Source organism: Hipposideros armiger, unplaced genomic scaffold (genome assembly GCF_001890085.2).
Source record: "Hipposideros armiger isolate ML-2016 unplaced genomic scaffold, ASM189008v1 scaffold_638, whole genome shotgun sequence".
Classification (NCBI taxonomy): Eukaryota; Metazoa; Chordata; class Mammalia; order Chiroptera; family Hipposideridae; genus Hipposideros; species Hipposideros armiger.
Window position 1 is genome coordinate 202,390 of NW_017731988.1, and position 25,581 is coordinate 227,970.

The 25,581-nt window shown below is 36.1% G+C and overlaps 1 protein-coding gene across 15 annotated transcripts in view; it reads left to right on the forward strand.

The window, feature by feature from the left end:
* BICD1 (BICD cargo adaptor 1) overlaps positions 1 to 25,581 on the forward strand; it is a 224,637-nt gene that overhangs the window by 186,966 nt on the left and 12,090 nt on the right. For 3 of the 15 annotated variants that reach the window (XM_019625669.1, XM_019625666.1, XM_019625676.1), the window contains exons 6-9: positions 681 to 832; positions 3,233 to 3,550; positions 4,538 to 4,731; positions 15,347 to 15,355. In XM_019625669.1, the coding sequence (XP_019481214.1) occupies positions 681 to 832; positions 3,233 to 3,550; positions 4,538 to 4,731; positions 15,347 to 15,355 (673 nt within the window). Of the gene's footprint in view, positions 1 to 680; positions 833 to 3,232; positions 3,551 to 4,537; positions 4,732 to 5,905; positions 6,061 to 6,146; positions 6,351 to 15,346; positions 15,356 to 25,581 lie in introns of those variants that run through there. The other 12 variants (XM_019625670.1, XM_019625672.1, XM_019625667.1 and 9 more) reach the window with 7 other exon arrangements.

Sequence of the window (25,581 nt, forward strand, 5' to 3'; positions counted from 1 at the left end):
GATTGTGAAAATTAAATTAGACTATTAAAATTTTATTATTTTGATTTATCTGATTATTGAAATTTGATTATTAAATTTGACAATTGAATTTGACTATAATTCATCGTTTTGGAGGAGTTTTAGGCAAAGACTTAGAAAATAATTGGTTCTTTGTTAATTCTTTTCCTTAAGCGTAAAATATAGGCTGTCGTCATATACTCATATCATAAATTGCAATGGGCTATAACTTTTATTCTATTTGTTTCAGGCCCACGGAGCACAGGTGACACAAGAATATTTGAGTTTTATTAAATTTCAGTTGGAAGCTGTGCTTCTTCACTAACTTCTCCTTGATAAAACTCTTTTTGTATAAAGTTTCATTTTGGCTGCATTCATGTCTGAAAATCCTACACCCTCAACAATCTGCATTAAATATTTACTGAATTACTATAATTGCCTCCTGATACTGCCTTGGGTTCACAGCTGGCTTCTAGGGCAATTTAACTACATTATGGATTCACAACACGTTTTGACATTAAAGAAAAACTGCCTTATGTCCAAAGTACATATATATGTTTATATAAAATTTAACCAGATCAGTTTCACTTTCCCTTTATGAAAGTAATAGACCCAGCACGAAGAAATCTGTATGATAGATTTTCCTGATGAAAATTGTAAGCATTGTGGTTTTTCTGCTTTAGACAGCTGAGGTGGCACTAGCTAATCTCAAGAACAAATATGAAAACGAGAAAGCAATGGTGACTGAAACTATGACGAAACTTAGAAATGAACTGAAGGCTTTGAAAGAAGATGCAGCAACTTTCTCATCCCTGAGAGCGATGTTTGCGACAAGGTGATTGTTTTTCCTTCCAAGATTAGGTGTGGGACATGGGAAAAATGTTTAAATTTACAACATTTTCTTCGTGCATCTACGTGCACCGTGAGTGTATTTTCTGTACCATCTAAAAGGGTAAGATGTGAAGAAAATATATGAGATTCCACTCTGACAAATCTAAAACCCTTTGTGCTGTTTTCAGAGCCCTCTACTGGAAGTACTGGATCAAGCAATTCTGTTACGTAGAAGTGTTTTTAAATCAATACAATAGATATTTTTTTTCTAGAGCTTATGTGCCCAAAAGAATTAGAAACCCCATCGAAAGCTTCCAATAAGGAAAAAGCCCTACTTGCTAAAATAGCTAAATATTATTTTATCACCACTGAAACTTAATTTCTGTGACTAAAGTACATAAAAGTGCTTATCATTAGAATTACATGAGAAAGATACCATCATAATGAAGATTAATACTCATCATATCAGCTAATTATTTAGACTTTAATGCACAGTGATTTAAATAAAACTTCTAAAATATAATTATATATATCACCAAATTTTTCACACTGCCCAACTAATTAATTAGACAAATATTAGTTACTACCTCCCCCTACCAGTTTCATTATGAAGTGCCACTGTATTGTGTTTTTATGCTTCAAGTGATTGTTAAGAATATATTGATTCAAGGCTTTCAAAATCCTGAGATTTTTTAATATGTGACTTTTTTTGCTGTCACTTTTCAATGCCAAAATGAAAACAGTTATATACCTCATATGATGCAAACTCAGTACAAAGTTCACAAAGCATAACTGTGGCTTTAATTTGCAGATTCGGTAAATAATTTACATGTAGCTGATATAAGTGTAAAAGAAAATGCTGGGTTTTGTAGGAGTCTGGGAATCCGCCCAGCTTTTTTTGCAAGGTGTCAGGAGAGAAAGGCTTAAGCTTATACTTTGTGATTGACTCTCTTGGAGATGGTGGTGAGGAGGCTAAGTGCCCTAGGGACCATACAGGCGTGCAGGAACTGAGCAGAGCTGACTTCTGGGTCTGCGAGCATGAAAAGCGTTTGGGGAGTAGAATATATACACCTCTGGCCACTATGCGGTGGCAGGACAGACAAGGAGGATAGTGCACATACTCCTCATTAATGAAAGAAATGTCAGGCTTACATGTAGAATCAAGAAAACATAAATTTCCTCTTTGAAAATGAACTCAATACTTTTTTAAAGGAACATTTAAAGTCTCATTCTGGTTCATATAAGAATTATTACCCCCAAATAGTGCATTTTTCACAGAAATTTGTTTTTTCAGATATAGTAATCTCCTTACCCCACAGTATTTTTTTTAAATATTGTTTTCTGACCAATGAAAACAAGTCCAGGGTCCTACAATTCACATGTATTTTCCTAAGCCCTGAATTTTCTTATGATATCCCTACTATGTTTCTTGATATTCAAGGTTAAAGAAAGTGGGGACCCACCCGGTTCTCAAGTTCTTACACTATAGGCCTATTTTTTTCTTTAAAAGGCCACAAGTCTTTTGCTGATATCAGAGGTTGTACAATACATTTTGGATAACTCTACAAAGTCATTAAACTGTCTGCTAGTGCGTGAAGAGTATTTGTGATTATTATATTAGTGGGTAAATAGATTCAGAAAAAAACTCTGACTAATGGTGTGAACATTTCTTTCTTCCAAATGTGTATGTGCTCAGCTTTTACCTTTTGGTGGGAGAAATAGATCACTGAGCTGATGTTCCTGCTGCAGCTCAAGCATCACACCTGAACAAAGATGGCTGACAGCCATTTGATCTGTATCAAATCCTGTGCAAGTTTTGGTTTTCTTTGACACCTATTGCTTTAGCATCTGGTTGAGAAATCATTGGAAGTATTCCGGTTTCTAATTCAGGCAAATCTGCCATATTGAAAGCAGTGGCAGCTGCAGTCTGTACTCAATTAAAATAAAACCTATAGATATAGATAAAGAACAGAATGTTTTCTTCATAAACATTATTATTCTTTTGCATGCTACAAGCATAGCCTATAACAAACTTGTCACGTTCCTCCACAAAACACAGTAGAAAAACCCATTGCAGCACATCGAAGACGCTGTGAATACCACCTGAGATTTTACTCATTACTTTTCTGCCACCATGGAGCAGCCCCCACAATAACTCTGTTCCTTGGGTTTAAGATGTCACTTATTACTAATATCCCCACATGTCCTCCATTGTATAGATGAGCCATCATTTATTGAACCCGCTCTGCTATTTCCAGTTTTCTACTAGAACAGGTTACTTCATTTCTTCTCTATGAAGGCCAGCGTTCTGAATTCCAGTAAAATGTATTACTTTTCGACCTAAATTCCAAATGCAGTTTCACCAAGAAGTTTTCTCCTGACCATGTTTCTGTTTTGGTTCCAGATGTGATGAATATGTCACACAGTTGGATGAAATGCAGAGACAGTTAGCAGCCGCAGAGGATGAGAAGAAGACTCTAAATAGTTTGTTACGAATGGCTATCCAGCAAAAACTCGCCCTGACCCAGCGGCTGGAGGACTTAGAGTTTGACCATGAGCAGTCCCGACGCAGCAAAGGCAAATTTGGAAAGAGCAAGATCGGCAGCCCTAAAGTAAGTGGGGAGGCATCAGTCACCGTGCCCACCATAGACACTTACCTCCTGCATAGTCAGGGCCCACAGACACCCAACATTCGGGTCAGCAGTGGCACTCAGAGGAAAAGGTATGCATGCAGCAATCTTTATAGTATGGTGCAGTGGCCAGATTTTAGTTAACTGCAAAAATTGATGTGTTCTTATTGCGGAGGATGGAGGAAGGGAAGGAAAGAAGAGAAAATCTGGAACTGGGTGTATAAATGGGCCTTGCTAATGTTGGTTTTTTCCAAATCAAAACCTTTTTGAGAATTGTGTTTATTTACTCCTTTCTGTCGCCCACACCCCACCTCTTAATTGACCACAATATAACTTGCAAGTGTTTTGTCAGTATTTTTGCTGTTCCTTGTACGCATAAATATGCCTCTCCCTTACCTCCAACCTAAAAATCGGTAGATAAAAGGTGGATATTAAAAACAAAGCTATGTTTTACATGGGTGATGATTTTAACAGTCATTGTACCTCTGAAAATGGTGTTATTTACCAGCTTCTCTTTAATGGGGCAAGGATATGAATATGGTTCGCTTAGGGGACCTTTTTTGTCCGTGTTACCAAAACTGATGACTGACTGAAATGAAATGTTTATATTTAGGTAAAATGGAATGGAATATGTATAGCCTTTTTCTTAAAAGCAGGTTTTTGTGCTTTTCTCATTTGGTATGTGAATATTGCTCGAAGAAATCACTTGTAAGGTTTTTAGTGGCTTGATTTTCTGACCTTTTTCCAGAGTCCTGAAGTTGAATTACTTAACCTGTATTTTCAGTTAATGGTAAAATTTTTTATTTTAGGAGCTTTCAGTAAGGAATCAAGTAATATAAATATTTTCTATTTGTGGTTAAAACTGACTAACTATAATACATTTTTTTTTCAGTTTCCAATACAGTTTTCAAGTAGGGTTGTATCCTGATGTGGAACTAAACAATTAACAAAAATCTTGATTAACATGTTAAAAAAGTCAAATGCCAATATAAATAATGTTGTCACTGGTGAGGCTTTGAAAGGTAATTAAAGTAAAACTTTTTTGTTTCCTATATGTATTTTCTTGGATCTCCTGCAAGACAATTTTCACCTTCCCTTTGTGATCAGAGCCGTCCCAGGACTTCAGGGGCTTCCTACCTACAGAATTTATTAAGAGTTCCCCCTGATCCCACCTCCACAGAATCATTTCTTCTGAAGGGCCCCCCTTCCATGAGTGAATTCATCCAAGTGCACCGGCTCAGCAAGGAAAAAAGGTTAACCGTGGCTCCACCAGGTAAACATTTTTTCCTTGGGTGCATGTGATGCAAATGATTAGTTGAATAGATAACTCTCCCCTTCCTTCCAACCACTCATGCCCAACCCCATCCTAGAGTCTAACTTTGATGACAGGTAAATTTCTCCAGCTCAAGTAAAAACTCCTTTACACTTAGCCTTCTGTTCCCTCCTTTACTCAGCCAGACCAGGAGTCTCCAGGGACTTCCTTTTAACAACAGCCAAGGATGGAAAATGAGAGTTGAAAGGAATGGGATAGATAACGGGAAACTTGCAACAGGCACAACACAGGACACACACCTGGATCCTAGTGGCAATTTGGTAGCTCATAGCAATTCCTTCTTGGTCAAATTTTGTCATTTTGTTCCGATCATTTTTAATGTCATTTCAGTAAAGGGAGCCATCGTCATAAAAAGCCTTTTGGGCTAATCTCCTTTTGTAGTGACTCAGAATGTCTTCTCAGTCCTTATAGAGAAATAAAAGTAAAATTCTGTAAGGTTTTGCTCCTCAGGAACATTTAGGTCTTGTTATAATGTTCTTGTAGTTTGCAGACCCTTATTGATTTATGCTTACTAATATGCTCACAATTTACTTTAGCTTCACTATTTTGCATTTTTATTTTTATTTTTCTTATGAAGGGCCTCACTTGAGTATGGGACTTCTTGTAAATAAAGAGCATCCTTTGAAGAAGTCCCTGTTTGCTAACTATAGATCAGAGGTGGCACACAGAAAGCCTATGAAACAAAATAAGCCCAAGGGCAATGATTTTTTGACTGTCATAGGGAATGAAAAATTAAAGCTGATTCAAGTTAGTTGTCAACAGTTTGAAACTCAGAGATTTTACATGAGCATGTGCTTTTCTAGCTTCCCTTGAAGGGTTCTGAATATATCTGGCAGCCCTAGGTCTGCATTCACGCATGTCAGCAACCTGTTGGAGTTATGTAGTGGTTGCTGCTTTTAAACAGGGCGAGCTTGGCAGCTGACCCCAGTGCCCCACACTCCCCATTACTTATACTCAGCCTGATGCACTCGTTTCTGTTATCTCTGGCCCCTACTGTAGCCTGTGCGTTTTTCAGCTTTGCCACAGATTTTTTGTTTGTTTGTTAATTTACTTATATTTTACCTCCTACCTAATTTATTCCCATTTTACCTTAATTCCTTTTTGGAAACCTCAGCCTTTGGATCTCGAATACTTTCCTTATCTGATTCATGAATCAGCCTACTGATCGGGATAAGAGATGTATTGGAAAGCTACAGACCATAATGTTCAAAATTCTAAGAATGTTTGAGGAAGTCAGTAGTGACAATGAGTTGGAAGAGCCTAACAAAGGTACACCTGAAAAAAAAAAAAAAAAGAAGAAATCAACAACTCTGTTGGGTAGTTCTACTTTCATAGCTCATTTTCTATTGTTTTAGACCCCATTGGAAGGCACTTGGAAGTGTTTGTGAACCACTGACGTGATAATGATTCTGCAGGACACCTAACTTGAACAAAACCCACAAGTCTTTTTAGTGTGTCCAATAGATTTAGTAGCACTATCTACTAGAACTTAGAATTGTATGACTAAAAAGTAACCTTAGTATTGTAATTTAAAAGGTTTCATATCAATATGATTAAAAATTAATAAATATGACTAATAATTTTTCATTTTGTATCAGTATTTTATCAGTTTCCATGAATATATATTTTACATTATTATTGTCATTACATTGTGGAGATCATTAACATTACATCATGAACGTTGTACATCCATGTTGCTACCTAGTCTTATTATTTTTTTAAAAGGTTGTATCATAAATTTAATTTCGATTGTTACCGCATAATCACTACTTCCTCTTGTTAACCACTGAGATAGTTATCCATTATTTGTTACATTATAGAATGCTGCTGAGAATATTCTCAGGCATTCAACTTCTCATCTATTCAATTTTTTCTCAAGAGTGAGATCACTGGGTTAAAAGTATGAACACCTTTATGTTTTTGCTGCATTTTGATATTGCTGTCAAAAAAGGTATATCAGTGTACTTAAAGTCCCACAAAATATTTTTCTCATTTCCACACATTCTGAATCTTTCTACTACTTTATGCATACTGCAACCATCTTGCAACTCCAAGGCTAGTAAACATACCTGGATGAGAGTTCTATTATGTTGTCTTACATTCTTTAGTCTTGAATAACCAAAAAATGTCATTGGCCTTAGATATAATTACTGTATACAAGATTAGAGATATAAATGACATGAAATTCAGAATCATTAATAGGCCAGAAAATCACTTTATGACACTTTAGTATATTGATAAACCTTATATTTTTAACCATCTCTTTGAAATGAAAATAATAAAAGAGGGATGGAAGTAAAGCTGTTATTATATCCCAAATAATTTTCAGTTGTATATCATACTATCAGCCAGATTAGTCTTTAGTAAATTCTTAGATCAGTCCAGCAGCATTTTCTAAAAGGTTCCAGTTAAATGCATTACTATAGAAACTGACCAACCATCTACACCAAACAAATTGTAGCATCTAAAACTATTTGCATTATTGATTATATATTATTTTTTCTAGGCTGAACTATATTGGGTAAGACATGGTCAACATTATTTATGATGCTTTTACTATATGAAATATTTTCATTAAGGCTCATTAAGGAAAAATATGCCATGTATGTCCAATCCTAGGTTCTATGCAAGAAATATCTTAATCCCATGGAAATAATAGATTTTATGAGTATTTTTTATTGAGTTTATAAGTTATTATAAAATTTAATGCTAATAACAACATCATTTTTAAAGGGCAATTCACTGTTAATTTATCAGAATTTTTTGATAACCATTTTTTCTAAAATATATTTAGAAATAGATTTTTAATATATCATTTTAGGTAATTTTACATTTAAGTCTAATAAACAGATGTAGGGGGTTTTCTATTTAGGATCAATAAAGTAATTAAATCAATAAAATAAAATTAGTTTAATTTGGTTTGGGTCCTTTGGTTGAGGAATTGAGAGAGCTATAAATCTCAAAACATAAAATGTTATTTACCATCTATAAGAGACATTTTCAAATAGATTTAATTTCTTTGAGGTGGTCAGCAGAAAACCCCACCTTCCTTAAGGCACAGTTTCTCAGTTTCTGGAGAATCAGCTCTCAGGTGGGCATTGATTTTCAAAATTAGGAGAAGGTTTTGCACTAATTGACTAGTACGTTGTACTAATTGATTTGCAACCTTTTAGAGGAAAATTCTAGCCCTTGCCTCTGACTTTGGCTCAGTCTCTGCTACCTCAGCCTCTGAAATTCTGCTTCTGGCCATGGCTTGTTGACTTCCTTGTTCCTGACTTTATCCTTATCCTGCATTCAAACTCTAGAGTCCTCCCACATGTGCCTGCCAGCTTTGATGAACTTGAATCAAAAAGGGACCCTGTTGTCATCCACAAGTTTGCAAGTAGGCAGCCGATCGTATACCTTCATAAAATAATTGGTTGCTTTGTAGCCAACATTTTATCTTGATGCCTTAACGACCTAGGCCTACATAAGAATAATAAAATCTTACATTTTATTAAAATCATTAAAATCAGTCTACCAGAATATGTAAAAGGAATCTATGTAATTCACAAGCAAGAGATGATATTTCTGTATAACGACCTAACTACTACTTCATTTGTACAAGATAGACAAGAAATCTCAAACTTGAAAAAGCAAGTCTGGACTCTGTTTGCGAAGAAATAGCCTAAGCAATTTGCTCCTCACACTGTGTTTTTTATGTAGGAGCTTTTTTACTTGTATGTTTTGCTTCCGTGTATCACTTCAGTTCCCTCTGTCCCTCCCAACCTGTCTCTCCCCGGCCTCGCTTCTCTGACACCATTACTGAACTAGTGTGAAAGAATGGTATTGTTTTGAAATCTAAAAAGTTTTTATATTCTCGATTTTACTGATTTTTAAAGCAACTAACAGAAAGTGTTAACCTTAGCTATGTAATCACCCCTTTAGATGTATAATATAATCAACAGTAGACACTAACATGTTCATTAGTGAAAATTGCCTTTATATTTCACTACATTCAAACAAGTAGACATTTATTTGTCTGTTTGGTATATTGTAAAGCCTGTGTTCTTAAGCATGTGCCAAAACCACATTCCCCCCCCCCGCCCCCTTAACCTATTTGCTTATCCACTCATTCATCCAAATTTAACAAAATACATTGAACATCTATGTGTCAGGCACTTTTCTTGGCTCTTGATATAATGATATTCAAATAAATCTCCACCCCTGATCTTCAAGAAACTCATAATCTGGTGTGGGAGGTAAATAGACAAATAAGTAATGATGTTAATAGATATCCCTGGGATAAATAGAAGAGTTAAGGTGATCAGGAACATCCTCCCAGAAGAGATGTGAACACTGGTCATGAAAGATGACCTTAGTAGACAGAAGGTAGGGGTGCGGGTGTGGGTCATGAAAAAAGCCTTATAGGAAAGCAGGCGAACTTGGGCCATGAATTTGAGGCTAGAAACGGGGGCAGGATTTGGGAGTGATGGGAAATGAGACCGGAAAGGTGGGCAGGGATCCGAAAACAGAGGGCCCGTTTACTGAGAGCTGATTTTTTTCTGTGGGCACAATTAACAGTTTTAAGAATAGGACCAGGTTTTCGTTATATAAGATCACCCTGACAGTGTATACAGAGACTAATGAAATGTGCAGATGAGAGGTTGTGGAAACTCGGAATCAAAATGGTGAGGAATATGAATATCTACATGTGTCTGAAGTTAGAGAAGTCTAACTGTCTATGAAAGCCAGCATGTTCTGTGTGCATACAACCTACTTTAACTGTCGTTGCTCCTTCATCTTCCTGTGGTTTGTGTATGGAAGGAGCTCAGCAAATGCTCTTTGAACTTAACTCTCTGAACTGATGGCATCAGTGGTTTGTTTGTTTTTTCCCCGCCCTAAAGTATGTTTTTTTCCTATAAAGCCTTTTTTATATTTATGTGTGACCCATTCTTCCCTATCACTGTACTTTGTTTCTCCACAGGATTCAATTCTTGAAAGAGCAGGAGTGAACAATATTGTGTTGAAATCTGTAATTGTTTAGGCTTGTATTTTCTTTCAACATAGCTTCCATAGAGCTGTTCCTGGGCATTTCCTGATGCTAGAGCATGTTGCCCTGAGTTTGGAATCTGCCAAAACAGAAGTTAATTCAAAACTATTAACTCACAAAATTACCAACCACATGTGGAAAATACATTTTTCTATCTTGCCCCAATGTAATATGCAAGTTTTAGAAATTGCATCAGATCTCCAAATTTTAGTGGATCAGGTGAGCCACAAGATTGTTTCTCTTTCTTGTTCTGGATTAGTCTTGATTAATTTTGCAGTGGAAACACACAACACCCTCAAATTTCATTTCTTTCAGTATTTATTCAGGTAGCAATTTCATTATTATAGGAAATCTTTTGGTATAGAATGATCTTGAATTGAATGTGCAATGTGAAGAATCTCGTCTGAGAGATGTGTCATTAGATTCTGTCCATCTCTGTAATGACAGATACCTAATTGAAACTGAAAAATCCAGAATTTATCTAACTTCTTCCCAAATAGCTCTATATTTGCTTTGTTTAGATAAATACCAAATGTCCTCCAATATTGTTGAATGTTTTGATTTTCATCCTGATAAAATACAAAAATATTTTGGAATTTTAAGATTTTTTCCCCTTATTTTCTGTTGCCAAGGGTTAAGCTATAGGCATCATTTGAGGTCGGACAATTAAGCTCGTGAACTTGTTGCAACAATGTTGCTAACTTCTTTTGATATGAGAAGGATTATTCATTATGAATTGGTACCAACTGGACAAACAGTTAACCAAGTTGACTATTTGGAAATGCTGAAAAGGCTGCATGAAAGACGACCTGAACTTTTCGCCAACAATTCATGGCTCTTGCATCACGACAATGCACTAGCTCACATGGCACTGTCTGTGATGGAGGTTTTTTTTGGTTTTGTTTTGTTTTTAAGATTTTATTGGGGAATTGGGAAAGGGGACCAGCCATGTTGTTGTTCTTCAATCTTCATTGTGGAGGGCGCCAGTTGCCATCTGGCTGCCCATCGGCAGCTCATGGCCTCTAAGCTCAAGGTGCTGTGTTACAATCTTAGTTGTGGGTGGGTGTAGCCACCACCCCATGTGGGAGTTGAACCAGCAGTCTTGTCGTTAAGAGCACATGCTCTATCCACTGAGCCATCCGGGCGGCAGCTCAGCTCAAGGTACCAAGTTCAGTCTTAGTTGTGGGTGGGTGCCCACCATCGAACAGGCAATCTTGTTGTTACACCAGCTGAGCCATCCTGCTACCTGTTGGCAGCTCAGTGATAGCTCAGCTCGGGCACAGCATCACTGGCCCATGTGGAAATCAAACCAGCGGCCCTGTTGCTCAGAGCTCATGCTCTTGAGCCAACGCTTAACCAACTGAGCCACTCAGCTGGCCCCAGTGATGGAGTTTTTAACCAGTAAACAAATAACTGTATTGGAACACCCTCCTTACTCACCAGATCTGGTCCCCAGTGACTTCTTGCTTTACCCAAAGATAAAGGAAATATTGAAAGGAAGACATTTTGATGACATTCAGGACATCAAGTGTAATACGACGGCAGCCCTGATGGCCATTCCAGAAAAAGAGTTCCAAAATTGCTTTGAAGGGTGGACTAGGCACTGGCATCAATGCATAGCTTCCCCAAGGGAGTACTTCAAAGATGCGTAGTGATATTCAGCAATGAGGTGTGTAGCACTTTTTCTAGGATGAGTTCATGAATTTAATTTTCAGACCTCGTATATACCAGTTTTACCACTGTGTATAAAAATGTACAAACATTATGAAGGCTTTTCTGATTCCTTGTTGTCTCTTCTAGGCAGAATTAGCTGCTTTCCCCTCTATGCCCCACGAGAGACCCCACGGTTACAGTTTGTCTTAAATTCAGATACCTATATGAGTCTGCAAACTGCTTTTAATCCCTAGAATCTTGCCCTGTACCTTGTACACAGGAGGCCCTCAATTTGTTGGATTACTGATATTCTGTCCAGATTTTCTACAGTATCTCAAAATACATGGCTTTATTGTTGTTTATCATCTATATAGGTATTTCTGTTGTACAGTATTATAAATAGTATATTTCAGATTATGGTTTAATGTAGGTGATGTAATAAAATCTACATAACAATTGCATTTTGAAATTTCTAAAGTCAGTTATTCACTTTTCTTATTATTTAATCCAGACAGCATATATATCATTTTAGAGTTTCTTTATTTGGTTGTTTTAAAATATGCATCCCCCAAACCAAGGCAATTATAAGAAAATATCCATTTTAGAGGTAAAAATTTGTGAATATATATAGTATAGAGTAAAAGGTTGAATATAAATATATAGGCTTTTCTTATTTTATTTTTCTTGTTCCTTTTTATGTGTTTTTATAATTTTTAAGTATATTTTTTCAGTAGGTAATTATGGTTCAAAATTCAAAAAGTACAAATAAGTGTACAAATAGAAAGTAGCTCTCTCTGCCACACTGTGCCAAGCCAACCTTATGTACCCACTCAGAAACATTCTTTACATATACAAGCTATTTATATAACTATATACATATATTCACAAATATGTATTTGTATCTATGTATTAACAATAACTGGCACAACCACACACATTGTTACACATGCTTTTTTTTTTCAACTTAATATATCTTGGCTTTTTTAATATCAATACTCATCTTTTTGTTTATTTTTAGCCAAAATTTATAGACGAGGAGGCAGATACACTTGAACCCTTTAAGAAAGCTGGAAATGTTTCCATGTGTAGAATAGAAATATTTCTTGCCTAACAATGAAATCACAGCTATAAAAATGCTTCACCTTCTAGACCAGAGCTATTCAATAGAAAGATAATATGTTAATTCTATATGTGAGTTTAAATACTCTAGTAGCCACATGAGAAAAAATAAAAACAGTCAGGTAAATTTAATTTTAATAGTATATTTTATTTAACACAATATATCAATGATATTATCATTATAAAATGCGACCAATGGAAGCAATTATTAATGAGATATTTTACATTCTGTTATTATTACTCGGTCTTTGAAATTCAGTGTGCATTTTGTATTTACAATATAGATCATTTTGAACTAGCGATATTTCTAGCGCTCAGTAGCCAGATTTGGCTAGTAGCTCCTGTATTGGACAGTGCCGTTCTAGACCTTCTTACTTCCCAGTGGTTTTAAATAGCTAAAGATGGAGGCCTTGCCTTCGTATCCCAAAGCCCCCATGCAAAGAAGAGCTTTAGTACTCTGTTCTGGTGGGCAGTTGGGGCCTCCCTGTCATCGAATTCCAGGGGGAAATGGCTGTCAGCGGCTTCTGTGCTGGTCACAATAGTTAAGCAATCTGTTGGCTCTAGTCTATTGTGGTCTACTGTTTGCCCTCACTGTGACTACATAACAACCTCTATTATAAAAAACAAACAAACAAACAAAGCCCTCTGATTATCAGCATTTTCTGGCTTGTTATATTTAAACTGCAGCTTTGAAAGGGACTTTTTCTAGCTACAAAGAATACTAAGAGAAACATAATAAGAAAAAGCCACAATAGGTCAGTAGGTACCCAGCGAAGCCAATCTCTAGGTTAACAACTGTAGGCTCTCCTTTACATTTATAAGGATATATGGACAACTAGAGTGAAAAGAAAAATACTGAAGGAGCTTCTCCCAACTCTGAGACGCTCTGATTCTATGAATACAAATTATTCTCTCCATGATTGAGACTGGAGCTCATTGTGTACAATCCATGTTTCTAAATACAGCTATATTAAAATATCTTAGCACCATATAGTATACTTTCCATCAAGGAAAAGGAAAATCCCCACTGTCTAATAAATAGAATAAACATTTTTTTTTGGACAATTTAAAATATTTATGTGTTGTGAACTGACTGTACAAAGCAAGAAAGGGCAGTGTTCCGAGTTCACGCTGAATTCTTGCAGTATGCTGACACTTTGGTTTCCTTCTCAAAACTGATGGGCTTCCACTTCTAAACATGTACTTATTTTGTTACACTAGATTTGGAGCCACTGATTTAATACAGAAGTGCTTCTCTGGTACCCTTCAACATAGCAGCCAACCAGACTCTTCTGAGCGTTAGTATAACAGCTTGCAGAATGAACCTTTCTACATGCTAAAACCTGGGTTCAGCAGCCTGAGTTCTGGCTGTGAGTGTGATGCAAGTGATGGGTAGTTCTAATGCTCATGGAAAGCCTACACTTGCTACTACCTATTCCTTTGTTGTAAATGATGTAGTGACAATGTAGTTCCATAGCACTTACACCTACTTAAACTGATCTAGTAATTAAACTTGTACAGTTAATCAACCAGAAAAGAATTATAGTGCACTGCACTCCTTACACGCCAGTGAAGCATCCTGCCACCCTCTCATTTTTCTGTTGCACAGCTGTGTGGCCCTCCTTCCACATACACCTCTCTTTAGTCATCTGTTAACACTTGTTTGGTTTTCTTGGCTGTTTCCCCAGAGTATTTATTATGCCTGAAAGGTATGAAAGGAAAAGCACAGCTCAAAATGGTTGACTTTACCCCTTTCTATTGTTTACAAAAAACAAAAACAGGTAAAGTCATAAAGATGCATATACTCATTAATTTTCTTGTCTTTTAAGCCAAAAAGAAACAGTCATTGATATACTCTCGATATCACAAATTTAAAGTTTTTGTGAACTGTACTATGTAAAAGCCAAGTTTGTGTTGGCTTTACTCATTACTGGACTCCCATGATTTTCTTTTTCTTTTGCATAGGTTACTTATGTCACTTCAGTGTGTCCAGTCCACAAATCACATCACCTGTGGAGGGACTGTTTCTTACGATGGCCTCTCATGTAATTGCATGAGTCAGTGAATGTTCTTGAGAGGTAGACTAGATTAGAAGTAGACTACATTGTTACTCTTATAATACTTATTTAAAAGAAATAACTTCTATAATTTCAAGTATTTGCATTTAAAGGTTTATATGAAAACATGTACATTTATTTTGCAGAGTAATGAGTTAGAACAGGATTGTCATTTGAACTTCACCTACTTTGAGTGGATATAAAGTTGGTACTTTTTTAGTTGAAGGAGATATACTTTCCTCATGTTAAGAACTTTTTTGCTGCTCTGATGCTGTTCACGTAATCCACTTTTCTAAACTGAGCCTCATTTGTCAATTCTTCATTGCACTTAAGATTATGTCTTACTAAAAGTCGAAAATCAGTCTATGATCAGTTTGCATCATAAGAACTGAAATTAGAAATTTAGAGTAGGAAGGGTTATCATTTTTTTTTTTAATTTGCTTTGGCCAAATGGTACCCAAGTTCCTGGCACAGATGTCCCAGTGAGGATGCTACTTAGTTCACCTTAAATAACTATTTCTGGCTTTCCAGGCAGTCCTGGCTCCACTTCTATTCATAGGTCCTTTAAAAGAACAAGTATGGCATAGTCATTTAGTCTGCGTAGGTATTTCTAGAATAAGCCAGTATGTGATGACAATAGAATCAGTTAAATATACATTTTTTTCTCTTTTTATGCACTACTTGACATCAAAAGCAAAAAGAGGTAAGTTGGCTCTAAACCTGTAGGTGAAGCTTATTTTCTTTAATAGATTTACTCCTGATAGCATTGCTTTAATTAAATTTGTACAAGTCAAATACATGTACATTAGGAAGCTCGTCACTGTAAATCTTTATTTCTTTCTTTGAAAAATGAATCAGCACATTCTATAAATTTGGATTTTTATACTATTTAATATTTAAACATATTGCTTTTCCTTTAACTGAATTAAACTTATGGTTTAATTTGCTGATGAGAACATGGCGCAGTTTGAAACACTTGGTTTAGTTTTGGGGTTTCTGAATTGTTTCCCCCTCAAAAAATGTGGGTTACATTATTATAAGTATTTCTTTTTTCTTAAAATAAAAAAAGCTAAGAAATAACTGACATTGGTGAAAGCCTATAATTTTCAGACCCATCGCTTTATGGAAGAGGATGTTCTGAACCTCTCAGAATATTTTCTAGTATTGATTTTTTGAAAATGAAAAAAAATATTAAAGAAGAAAATCAAACACATTTCACCGAGTGGTGTCTCATATATTTTTCTTGTTTGAGACAATTTTGCAATTGATCTTTTTAGTGGGTTTTTTGGTTATAGTTCATTTAACTTAATTCTCTTTTGTTTCTTTTTGATGATGATGAATTCTGACATTTCAACAGTATAGCTGGTCTTTGTTGGATACATGCTATTTATCGACCTTGCTTAATGAGAACAGACTACCAAGACTACCATACCACCTTATGGTTAACTCTTAAGTTAGCTCTGTTCCAGCTGACATTGTTTTTGGGAAGGATATTTCTGAACAAAAGGTTATTTTCTAAAAGGTGTTTAATTGGTTTAAGAATCTGGCAGCAAAATGTACTTTTACCTCTTGGTGCCACTGTATTTAATTACCCTTTCCACCTTTATTTTCCATGTTTTTCCTACCATAGGCTGTTGATTACACACATACTCATGGTTTAATTGTAAGTTATTCATAAGCAGAAAGTTGACTATACCGCAGGGTGTTTTTATATTTCTTTTTTGCAAGGTTTGAAATAAAAATAGATTATGATTATTGCTTTGTTTTATCAGCTAGTCCTTTGATATTCGTCAGGACAGCACATGGAAATCTTTGTGAAAATTTATGTTTTAACCTATGATCATCGAACAGTCTAAAAATGCTCCCTCCTTAGCAAGTCATGCTCTGATTCTACGTTGTTGAAGACTATTTTAATGCTTGTCACCAAAGTATGATAAACTATATACAGTTGTCATTATATAAAGGCAGAGCCAGATATTTTTAAAGATTTGTTACCAAGCTATATTTTTGCATTGTCTATACTGAAATTTTTTTGCGTGTTTCAACAATTCTGTCTGTTGTTCTCTAGAAATTTTTAATGAATAATGATTGTTACTGACTATCAAGGGTATAAACATGTCATGTGATTTGCTGTTAAACACTGACGTAAAGTTAAAGCTGAAGAGTTTGGTGACATAAATTACCACATAACACCTGAATAGTTGGAAGTTATCATATTGTCTTATCTGTGGGTACTTTCTGAGAAACTAATGTACTAACATGATTTATGATATGTTTGGCAAAAGAGATGAGATAGCAAACTCTGTGTTTGATTATAAAATGCTAACGGTTGTTCATGACTATCCTTTTTTATTAGTCAATGCACAATTAAATTCACCATTAGATTTCTGAAAATATTTCAACTTTTCCTAACTACTGTTTATATTTATGTAAATGTTTCTATCTCATGCTCTCATTATTTTTCTTTATGTAATATTTCAACCTTAAATCTTTCCTTTTTTCCCTAAATTCTCTACTCTGTATGTCTGTTATTTCAATTTATGTGTATAGGTGTCTATAGGACCATTTAAGTGTTCAAGTTGTTCCTACTAGGAGAATGTATTTTGATCCTTCTTTCCATTAACTTTTCTGTTAATTTACTAATTAATCATTTTGTAGATTTAGTGAGGAATAATTTAGTATTGATGTCATTTGGTACTTAACTAATGGCAATTTAAAAATTATTTTCAAGATGTATACATGAAAGCCTTACAATTATCAAAGAAGAATAATTAATCACCTGATAGCACTAAATTAGCTTTAAAATCTTTATCAGATAGAATTTTCTCTTTCTGATTTCTTTTGTTAGACAAATGTGGTTATGATGGCAGGAATATCTAAATTGTAAACTCTTCTTCGAATGAATCCATCAGACAATGGCATTAAGAAAGTACTAATAAAGCAGTAAATCCAAGGACACTTTAGGGGAGGTGGAGTCAGTATTTACCATATGCAAATTCCCCAAGCAAACTACTGTGGAGAAACAAAGAATTATAAGGCAAGGTCCTCTTCTCAACTGTATAGCCAGATTGAAGAAATTAGATATACTTCACGGAAAGCAGCAGTCAATAACTGTATACAAGAAATGCTGACGGAGATAAAATAAGTGCTGGAAATTAGAGGAAGCAGACACTTTCTCTGGAGTGGTCAGGAATAAAGACTGAATCTTGTTGGTTCTGACTAGTCCAAGAAAAGAGAGAGCATTTCAGATGAATGCAATGATAGGAGCAAAAGGCTTCTCAAAATAATTTCATTGTATAGTTGATTTTGGGCCTTTTAAATTTCATTGTTGTTAATGGCATCTACTTTGTTTCTTGAAGCTGAAAACCTCAAGGTCATCAGAGTCCTCGTGTCTAATCAGTGACCAACCAGCTCTTGTCTGTGGACCCTGGGCTACTGCTCTCACAAACATTCTTTCACCTGATCTACAAGATTAGTTTTTAATATCCTCACTTAACAGATAGAAAAACTGAGGCTCAGACAGTTAAGTCACTTCCTCAATGTCCCTCAGCTACTGGTTAGTGAAGCAGGGATCTCAACACAGAGTTCTCTCAGAAGAACTCTAAATCTCAGGCTGAAATGGGGGGAAATTGAGGAGCACAGAGGAGAGAGACTAAGGAGGAAGGCAAAGAGACCATATACTATTGGGTCGTCGGGAAAGTCATGACATATTTTTCTATGTTTTTCAGTGCAAAAATGTGTCATGACTTTCCCGATGACCCAATATTTTACTACAGAAGCATCGTTGGCAAATGGAAGGAAATTATTGTGATGTACTCATTATCCATTCAAATGGATTATTGTGTAAAATCCACACTTAAGACCTGAGTGTATGCAGTAGTTATTTCAAAACTTAGGGGAGCATCTTTGAGCTAATAGTCACAAATATTAGAATCCCTAAGTAAGGGAGGCTTTTTTTAAAAAAAATGCAGTTTTTCTGTCTTCAGTGCATAGTGCAGAGAAATTTATATTTTTATACAAACACAATTACTCAAATTTCACATTCTATCATCGATTTAGTTTTCCCCAATACTACTGGCTTGGCCACTTTCACATCTCTCTAAAATGCTTTTTGCTAAGAAGAAAGTCTGCAGAAATTAAAGTGCAGATTTTCATTTAGAATTTGTGCTTCTGTCCTTCTGTATATATTTTTTCCTCTGAGTTTTTTCTTGAATTAAAACATATGTATGTATGTATGTACATACATACAGATGAAGAGGGAATAATAACTGCTTCACTTTGGAGCAAGTAAAAAGGCTTTGTATTAGTTAGACTTTGGGGCTTAAACAACAAACATTTATTTTCTCTGAGTTCTGCAATCTAGAAGTCCAAGGTCAAGGTGTGGGCAGGTCTCTCCTGAGGCCTCTGTCCTTGACTTGTAGATGGCGTCTTCTCACTGTGCCCTCACATAGCCTTTTATCTGTGTGAATGCTTTCCCGGTCTCTCTGTGTGTCCTATATCTACTAATCTCCTCTGCTTATAGGGAAATCAGTCAGATTAGATTAGGGTCCACCCTAGCTTAATTACCTGCTTTAAAGATCTGATCTCCAAATATATTCATATTCTAAAATACAGGGTTAGTGTTGCAACACTTGAATTTTGAAGGGACACATCTTGTCTTTAACAGGCTCAATGGGACATTCTACGGAAAGGTCATGGGGTCAGTCAGAAACCTGTGCTCAAGTTCTCACTCTGATCCTCTTTCCAGGGGCCCTTAGAAAATTACTTAACTCTTCTAATTCTCAGTGTTCTAATTTGTAACATGGGGATTATGAGAACCAAACTCACATGAGTACTCTGAACACTAAAAAGCTTTTGTTCACTATAAAAACTACACAGAAAGTGACCATGCATAAACTTTTTAACCCTAGGCCTCAGTTTCTCATCTCTAAAACAAAACCTATTTCTTTGAGTTTTTATGAAGATTAAAGAGCTGTTGCATGTAAAATGCTTAGCCTAATGTCTGCATATATATAGCACTTAATAAATATTACACGTTGCCATTATTTTTCATCCTTTCCTTTTCCTTCTACATTCCTTCTGCATGCTCTTCCTTTTCTGTCATTGCCCAAATCCCAATTAGGCAATAGTTTGCAAGAACCTGGCTAGGTTTGCAGAAAGGAGAAAAAGGATATCCAATGGATATAAAAGAGGATGTCTCTATGCTGTGATTTTTAACTATGGAGTTATTTTAGAATGATCCATAACTGTCTCTGTCAATTCTTAATCTAATAGCTTTCATAATTAAACGTTCTCGCTTTTCTACTGTTAATCATCTGTCCTTATTGAAAGGTCCTTAATGAATATTGACTCTTTACTCCAAGTAGGTAAGAGTTTTGTTACAAAGTGATATCTATTTGAAAATAATAGTGATGTCATATTCTATTGTTCAAGCGATTGTTCAAGTGGGTAGATTTAATTAGCAAACCTATGTTTCTTTAACAGTCTTAGAAACAGTACACCAAGTTTACAAAGATATTAGCGGTCTCGCCAAGAAGCATGTTTGCTCTTTGTATCATGCATTGCCATTTCTCCTGTCAATATTTTGAGTATATGAGTTGCCGTTTTCAAAATGAGAAAGGAAAATAAAAGGAAAGCACATATCCCTTTCCTTCTCACTTTTGTTGTTGAAGGAAAGAAGCTAAAAAATTGTGGCCTTATGAAACACACAGGGAGAGGTCCCAGGGAAAAACAGAATATAGAATTGAGAAGGTAAATTCCTAGGTGTGTCAGAAGAAGAAATGTGGAAGTATAGTTTTCACACAGTGGAAAAGAAAGTAGTCTCTCTAACGTGTAGACCAACAACCTTGACGCTGATCTGAGGAAAATTTCTGGAAATTGATGTGTTTTTGTATGTTCAATATAAAGTGCTGAACTTGCTAAAAGTTCAATTGGATTGCTAAAAAGCAGCATGAGTTCATCAAGAATGACTTACGCTGGACTTACCTTCATTTTCTATCTCATAAGACCAGGGAAAGTGGTAACATAATACATTTGAATGTTGGCAAACAACTCACCAGATATTTTATAACATTTTTTAGACAAATAGAGAAATTCTAGATGATAATATTGTTTGGATTCATAATTGATTGGACATATTCAAAGGGTCCAAAATCATAGGTTGATATTTATGAAATATTGTCTCTACATAGCCTGGCCTTATTATTAGTTGCTCATCTTAGATAAAGATGAAGCTATCAAGCTCATGACTGTCACATTTTCTGATTTAAAAGAGAAAAGGGAGACGAAGTTAATCTGCTAGATGACAGACTAGGATCTAAAAGATGTTTCTGGTAGGAAAGGGTGAAGCTTATGAGAGATAAACATAAAGCTAAATGTATATAAGAGATTGCGTTGCAATTCCAGACACTAAGTACAAGATGGAGGAAGATGACTTGATAACACCATCTATAAACAAAGCTAGCTCATGAGAAATAGCAGTGTGATGTGGTTGCGAAAAAAGTGCCAAGCTTCTGCTGTTTTAATCGACTCAGGAGGTCTCAGATGAGGCAAGACTCTGCCACTCCACTTCACCAATCACATCTTATCATACCTGATTTCCTTTCAGAACACCTCACTTTTAGAAGGTTGTGCACAAACTGGAACATGGTTGGGGAGCAAGGAGGAGAGTGAGGGAAGTTGAAATAATGTCTGATGAGCAAAAACTTGGCCTAAGGAAAACTTGGGGGGACAGAGATAGTTTTCATGGGAAAGTGCATAGCATAGCACCTGGCAGAGTTTATGGGCATGAGGGCAGGAGATGTGATATGGAAAATAAGATCTTATGAAATGGTAGGCATGCATTAGTACTCAAGTCAGGAAAACCAGGGGTTGGAGTGCAAGCCATTCTGTAGGAGGCTATTGGCCTCAAATTGCTGCTGCTCTGCCTTCCTCAGAGCATCCAGGGATGAAGGACGCCATCCCTGCAGCACCACTACTCATCCTGACCAGGTATGGTCTCTACAGGTCAGCTTTGACCCACACTGTCTCCCAACTCCCACCACTGTCATCTGAGCCAGGTGTGAAGCTCAACCCTAGAGGTGTTCCCTGCTTCCTTTCACTTGAGACTCTCACCCTCCCATCTCGAACAGCCACCAGTGGGCTCATGGACTCCCTAAGGCATTGACTATTAGAAAATTGGTTAATTTTCTAAATTGCGTTGAGAAGTTTAAAAATAGTAGAAGCCTGAGGAGATGCAATGACAAGACTCTCTGCCCCTGCCAATGAAATTCATTAATTTCAGCCACCTCTTTATAGAAACTGGATATTATCCCCATCCCTGCACCCTTTATCTTGCTTTGTGTTTTTGAGGTAATTGGTTACCTTCAAATTACTATGTCAACTGTCTGGTGAAGTTCTTAGCTTTCTTTGATTTTATGATATTTTCTAGAGGTAGCTCGTGTCAATTTGAGAAACTATTAGAGTAGTGAGTAGAAAATAGGCCTTAGCATCAGAAAAGTCTAAATTTAAATCTTTGCTCTGCCACTTCCTAGCTGCAGTGGCACTTGCCTAACTTCCTTGGGCAAGTTAATACAGAGGATGCCAAAAAAAAAAAATGTATACACACTTTGAGAAAGGAAAAAACTGTATTAAAATTGTAATATCCAATACATACCAATAACAAAAGTTGAATAGAAGTCATATTTGACTTCAGTAATTACAAGAGTTGCTCAAAGTGGTTACCATCAGCATCCAGATACTTCTGATTACGGCGAACTACTACTTGAGCAACTTTGGTGCGAGGCCTCCCGGATCTTCCGTTGTGCACATCACACACAGTACCATGCATCTCAAACTTACCGTGAATGTGTGCAATTGTTAGACGTGCTGGCGGTTCTGTGGCATACTCACCCCTCCATTGTCGCCGTACTTCCACAACATTCTCGAATTTCAAATACCACTTCAAAATGGTCTTGCATGCCAAGAACAACAACTGTGCTTCTGCCATTTTTTTTACTGTCCTGCCTGTCGCATGGTGATGCTAGCATTCATTCATTTGATTAACGCCATCTTTTGAGCGAACATCATACTACACATTGCTATCGTAATCCAGTTCAACTTCAAAAAGTAATACATAGAAACATCTCTTAAAATGTATATACATTTTTTTGGCACCCCCATATATATGGTGATTATGTGTTAATTTAATCAATAAATGTTTGTGGAGTACCTGCTGTGATGCCAAACTCTGTATTTGCTTCTGGTGGGAAAGGTCATGAAAAATATGATCTTTCTAAAGAAAAAAATGGTTTCAGGATATATGAGATTTTGATGTAATCCCATACATCAGAAATACTTATTTTCCTCATGATAGGAATAGTGAAAATAAGAACTCCAAAGTGTTGCTAAGGCAGATATCTAATATAAAGTTCCTAAGACAAATGGCATCATTGGTGATTCAGCAAATAATGTCCTTCCTTCATTCCTCTTTTCTGCCTTTTTTTCTACTCGAGGCCTTTGTTTATGGAGGAATGTCATGCAAGGGTTTTCTTCATGTGTAATCAAGACAGACCTGTAGATGCTTTAAGCAATACTATCTCGTATTCATCTCTGCCCTCGAGGCCCTAACAATCTCTGAAGTATGCTGTGACATTTCTCAGGCTTGTGACCTTATGATATAAATGTACAGTGTTATTTAGTTCAGTTCTGAACATTTCCAGTAAACACTTTAATTTTTATAAAATATTTAATTACTATTAGTAGAGAACATAAACAGTTTATAGTTGCTAAGAAGTCCTTGGCCAACTCATTTTTTTAGGTGTACAGCATAAATGTCACAACCTCTAGGAAGCATTCTCTGAGTACTTAAGATTGTTTCTGCTCTGAGACCCCTCTACTTCTCTGTCACGGGAAGCACTGCAGTGATTTGTCTAAATTTAATTCAGCCCGTATCATCCTGGATTCAAATATCAGCTCCAACTCTTAGTGAACTTTGGCAAGTTTCTTAATCTAAGTTCCCCTTCCCTCATCCCTAAATTGGGATTAATAAAAACAGGGTTAAAGGAGAGCATGCACATTAAGTGCCTCCACAGTGCCGGGCACGTGGGAAGCAGTCAGTAAGTGTGAGGTGCCATCATCATCACCATCACCATCGTCATTGTCATTACAAGTGCTTGTTGAATATGCTTTTCAAAGATATGACCAGGGGCCATATCTTTGTTTTCCATTTTATCCCCACCTCCTAACATAGTTTCAGACACATAATAGCAGTTTAATAACTTGATTGTTAAATGGTTGAGGCAAATTTTGGTGGCTCATATGACAGCAGTGGCTGCCGAGGTTGTGCGGCCCCCCTCCGTAAGACGTAATTTTTATCTTTTATGCCCTCAAAAGCAGTGAGATGAGGCCTAGTTCCTTCAGGAGTGAGTCTACCAGCTCTTAGAGCAAGTGAGATCATGTAAAGCCCACAGCATCTCAGAGCTCAAAGAGTTTTTCTCAGCCTCCCAACCCACCCCTTCCATTTTACACAGTACGTGCTAACACACCGGCTATTCCGCTAGATGAGACATGCCCGTGATTGGAGGGCTGCACACCCAAGAAGGAGAACTTACAGGGCAATTGAGTTTGAGTAATACAGCTATTTTTCAAATTTCATTGTTTTCATCTGTCATCATCTTATTTATGGCATTTGTTTTAAGGATAACACTTAGCTAAGTACTTATAAATAATAAATGCAAATAATAATAATGATTAGCCAGAGGTGATGTTACTTTTAAAGAAGAAAAAAACTGATATCCGCTATAAATGTAAGGAATATCCACCACGTATGTAAACAGTTCATTAAGAGAGTGCATTACGATCCTGCTCACCTTTCTAAATTTTATCACAAAACATATTTCAAATGAATAATAATCTGTGACTGCATTGGCAAAAAAATATTTCTAATATAAGTGAGATATGGGGAAAAAGTTTAAACCATGTAAATACTCTAATTGGTCTAATTTTAGGGCTTGCCATTACACAGAGGCTGAAGCTTTGCTGTAGAAGAGCTTCATTTACTCCTCCCCGGCAATGTAAGACATAAGGCCAGACTCCAGCACAGTTTTCCAAGGGTTCATGTTCCTTCGCATCCATTGCATTTACTCAAATACACCCTAGGAAGACAGCACACACCTAGTTAACGTAAACAGAACTGCGTGTCTGGTGGCCATAACAAAATCAATACCTAAATTAGTCCAAGACATTCCTAAATTACCACTTAGATAGGAAAACTGTTGGGAAAGATAAAAGGAGCATAAAGAATTCATCCTCAAAGACTCTGAGTTTCTACAAAAGGGAATCATTAACCCAATCAAGCTGCAAAATGGGAAAACAAAGAGTTAAAGAAGAAAAAAATTGCCCTCAGCTGAAGAAAAGGAAATATTTGTTACATTTGGAGAACTTTTACTGAGTGTGTAATCTGAATACCACATAGCACACAAGAAGCAGATCTCGTTTCATAAGCAACCATTAAGTTACTCGGCAACAAAGACCACCTTGCAAAGGGTCTCTTCAATAATGGTGTTTGCTTGAAAGAACTCACTCCAGACCTGCCTTATATAAACACACAGACAGTTTTAGTGTGTTTCCAATGTCTTATTCAAAAGCATCAGCAATTCTCACAATTTTTTATATTCTGGAGTTATATTGGCAGGTGTTGTTATACTAGAGAATATATACTGGTTTTAGAACATGTGATACTTAGATACAAGCTTTAGAATGTAGGTTTCAGTACAGCCTCATTAACTCAAGGCTGTAAATTTAGAATTTGTGATGATTTGGCTTAAATATTATCTATATAACATAAAGGGAAAGAGGTACGCTAATAAACAAAATACATAGTCTAAGCAGTTAGCAAGAGCAAATGATGCAATTATTTAAGACTAATTGAATTTTTAAGTCTAACACTAA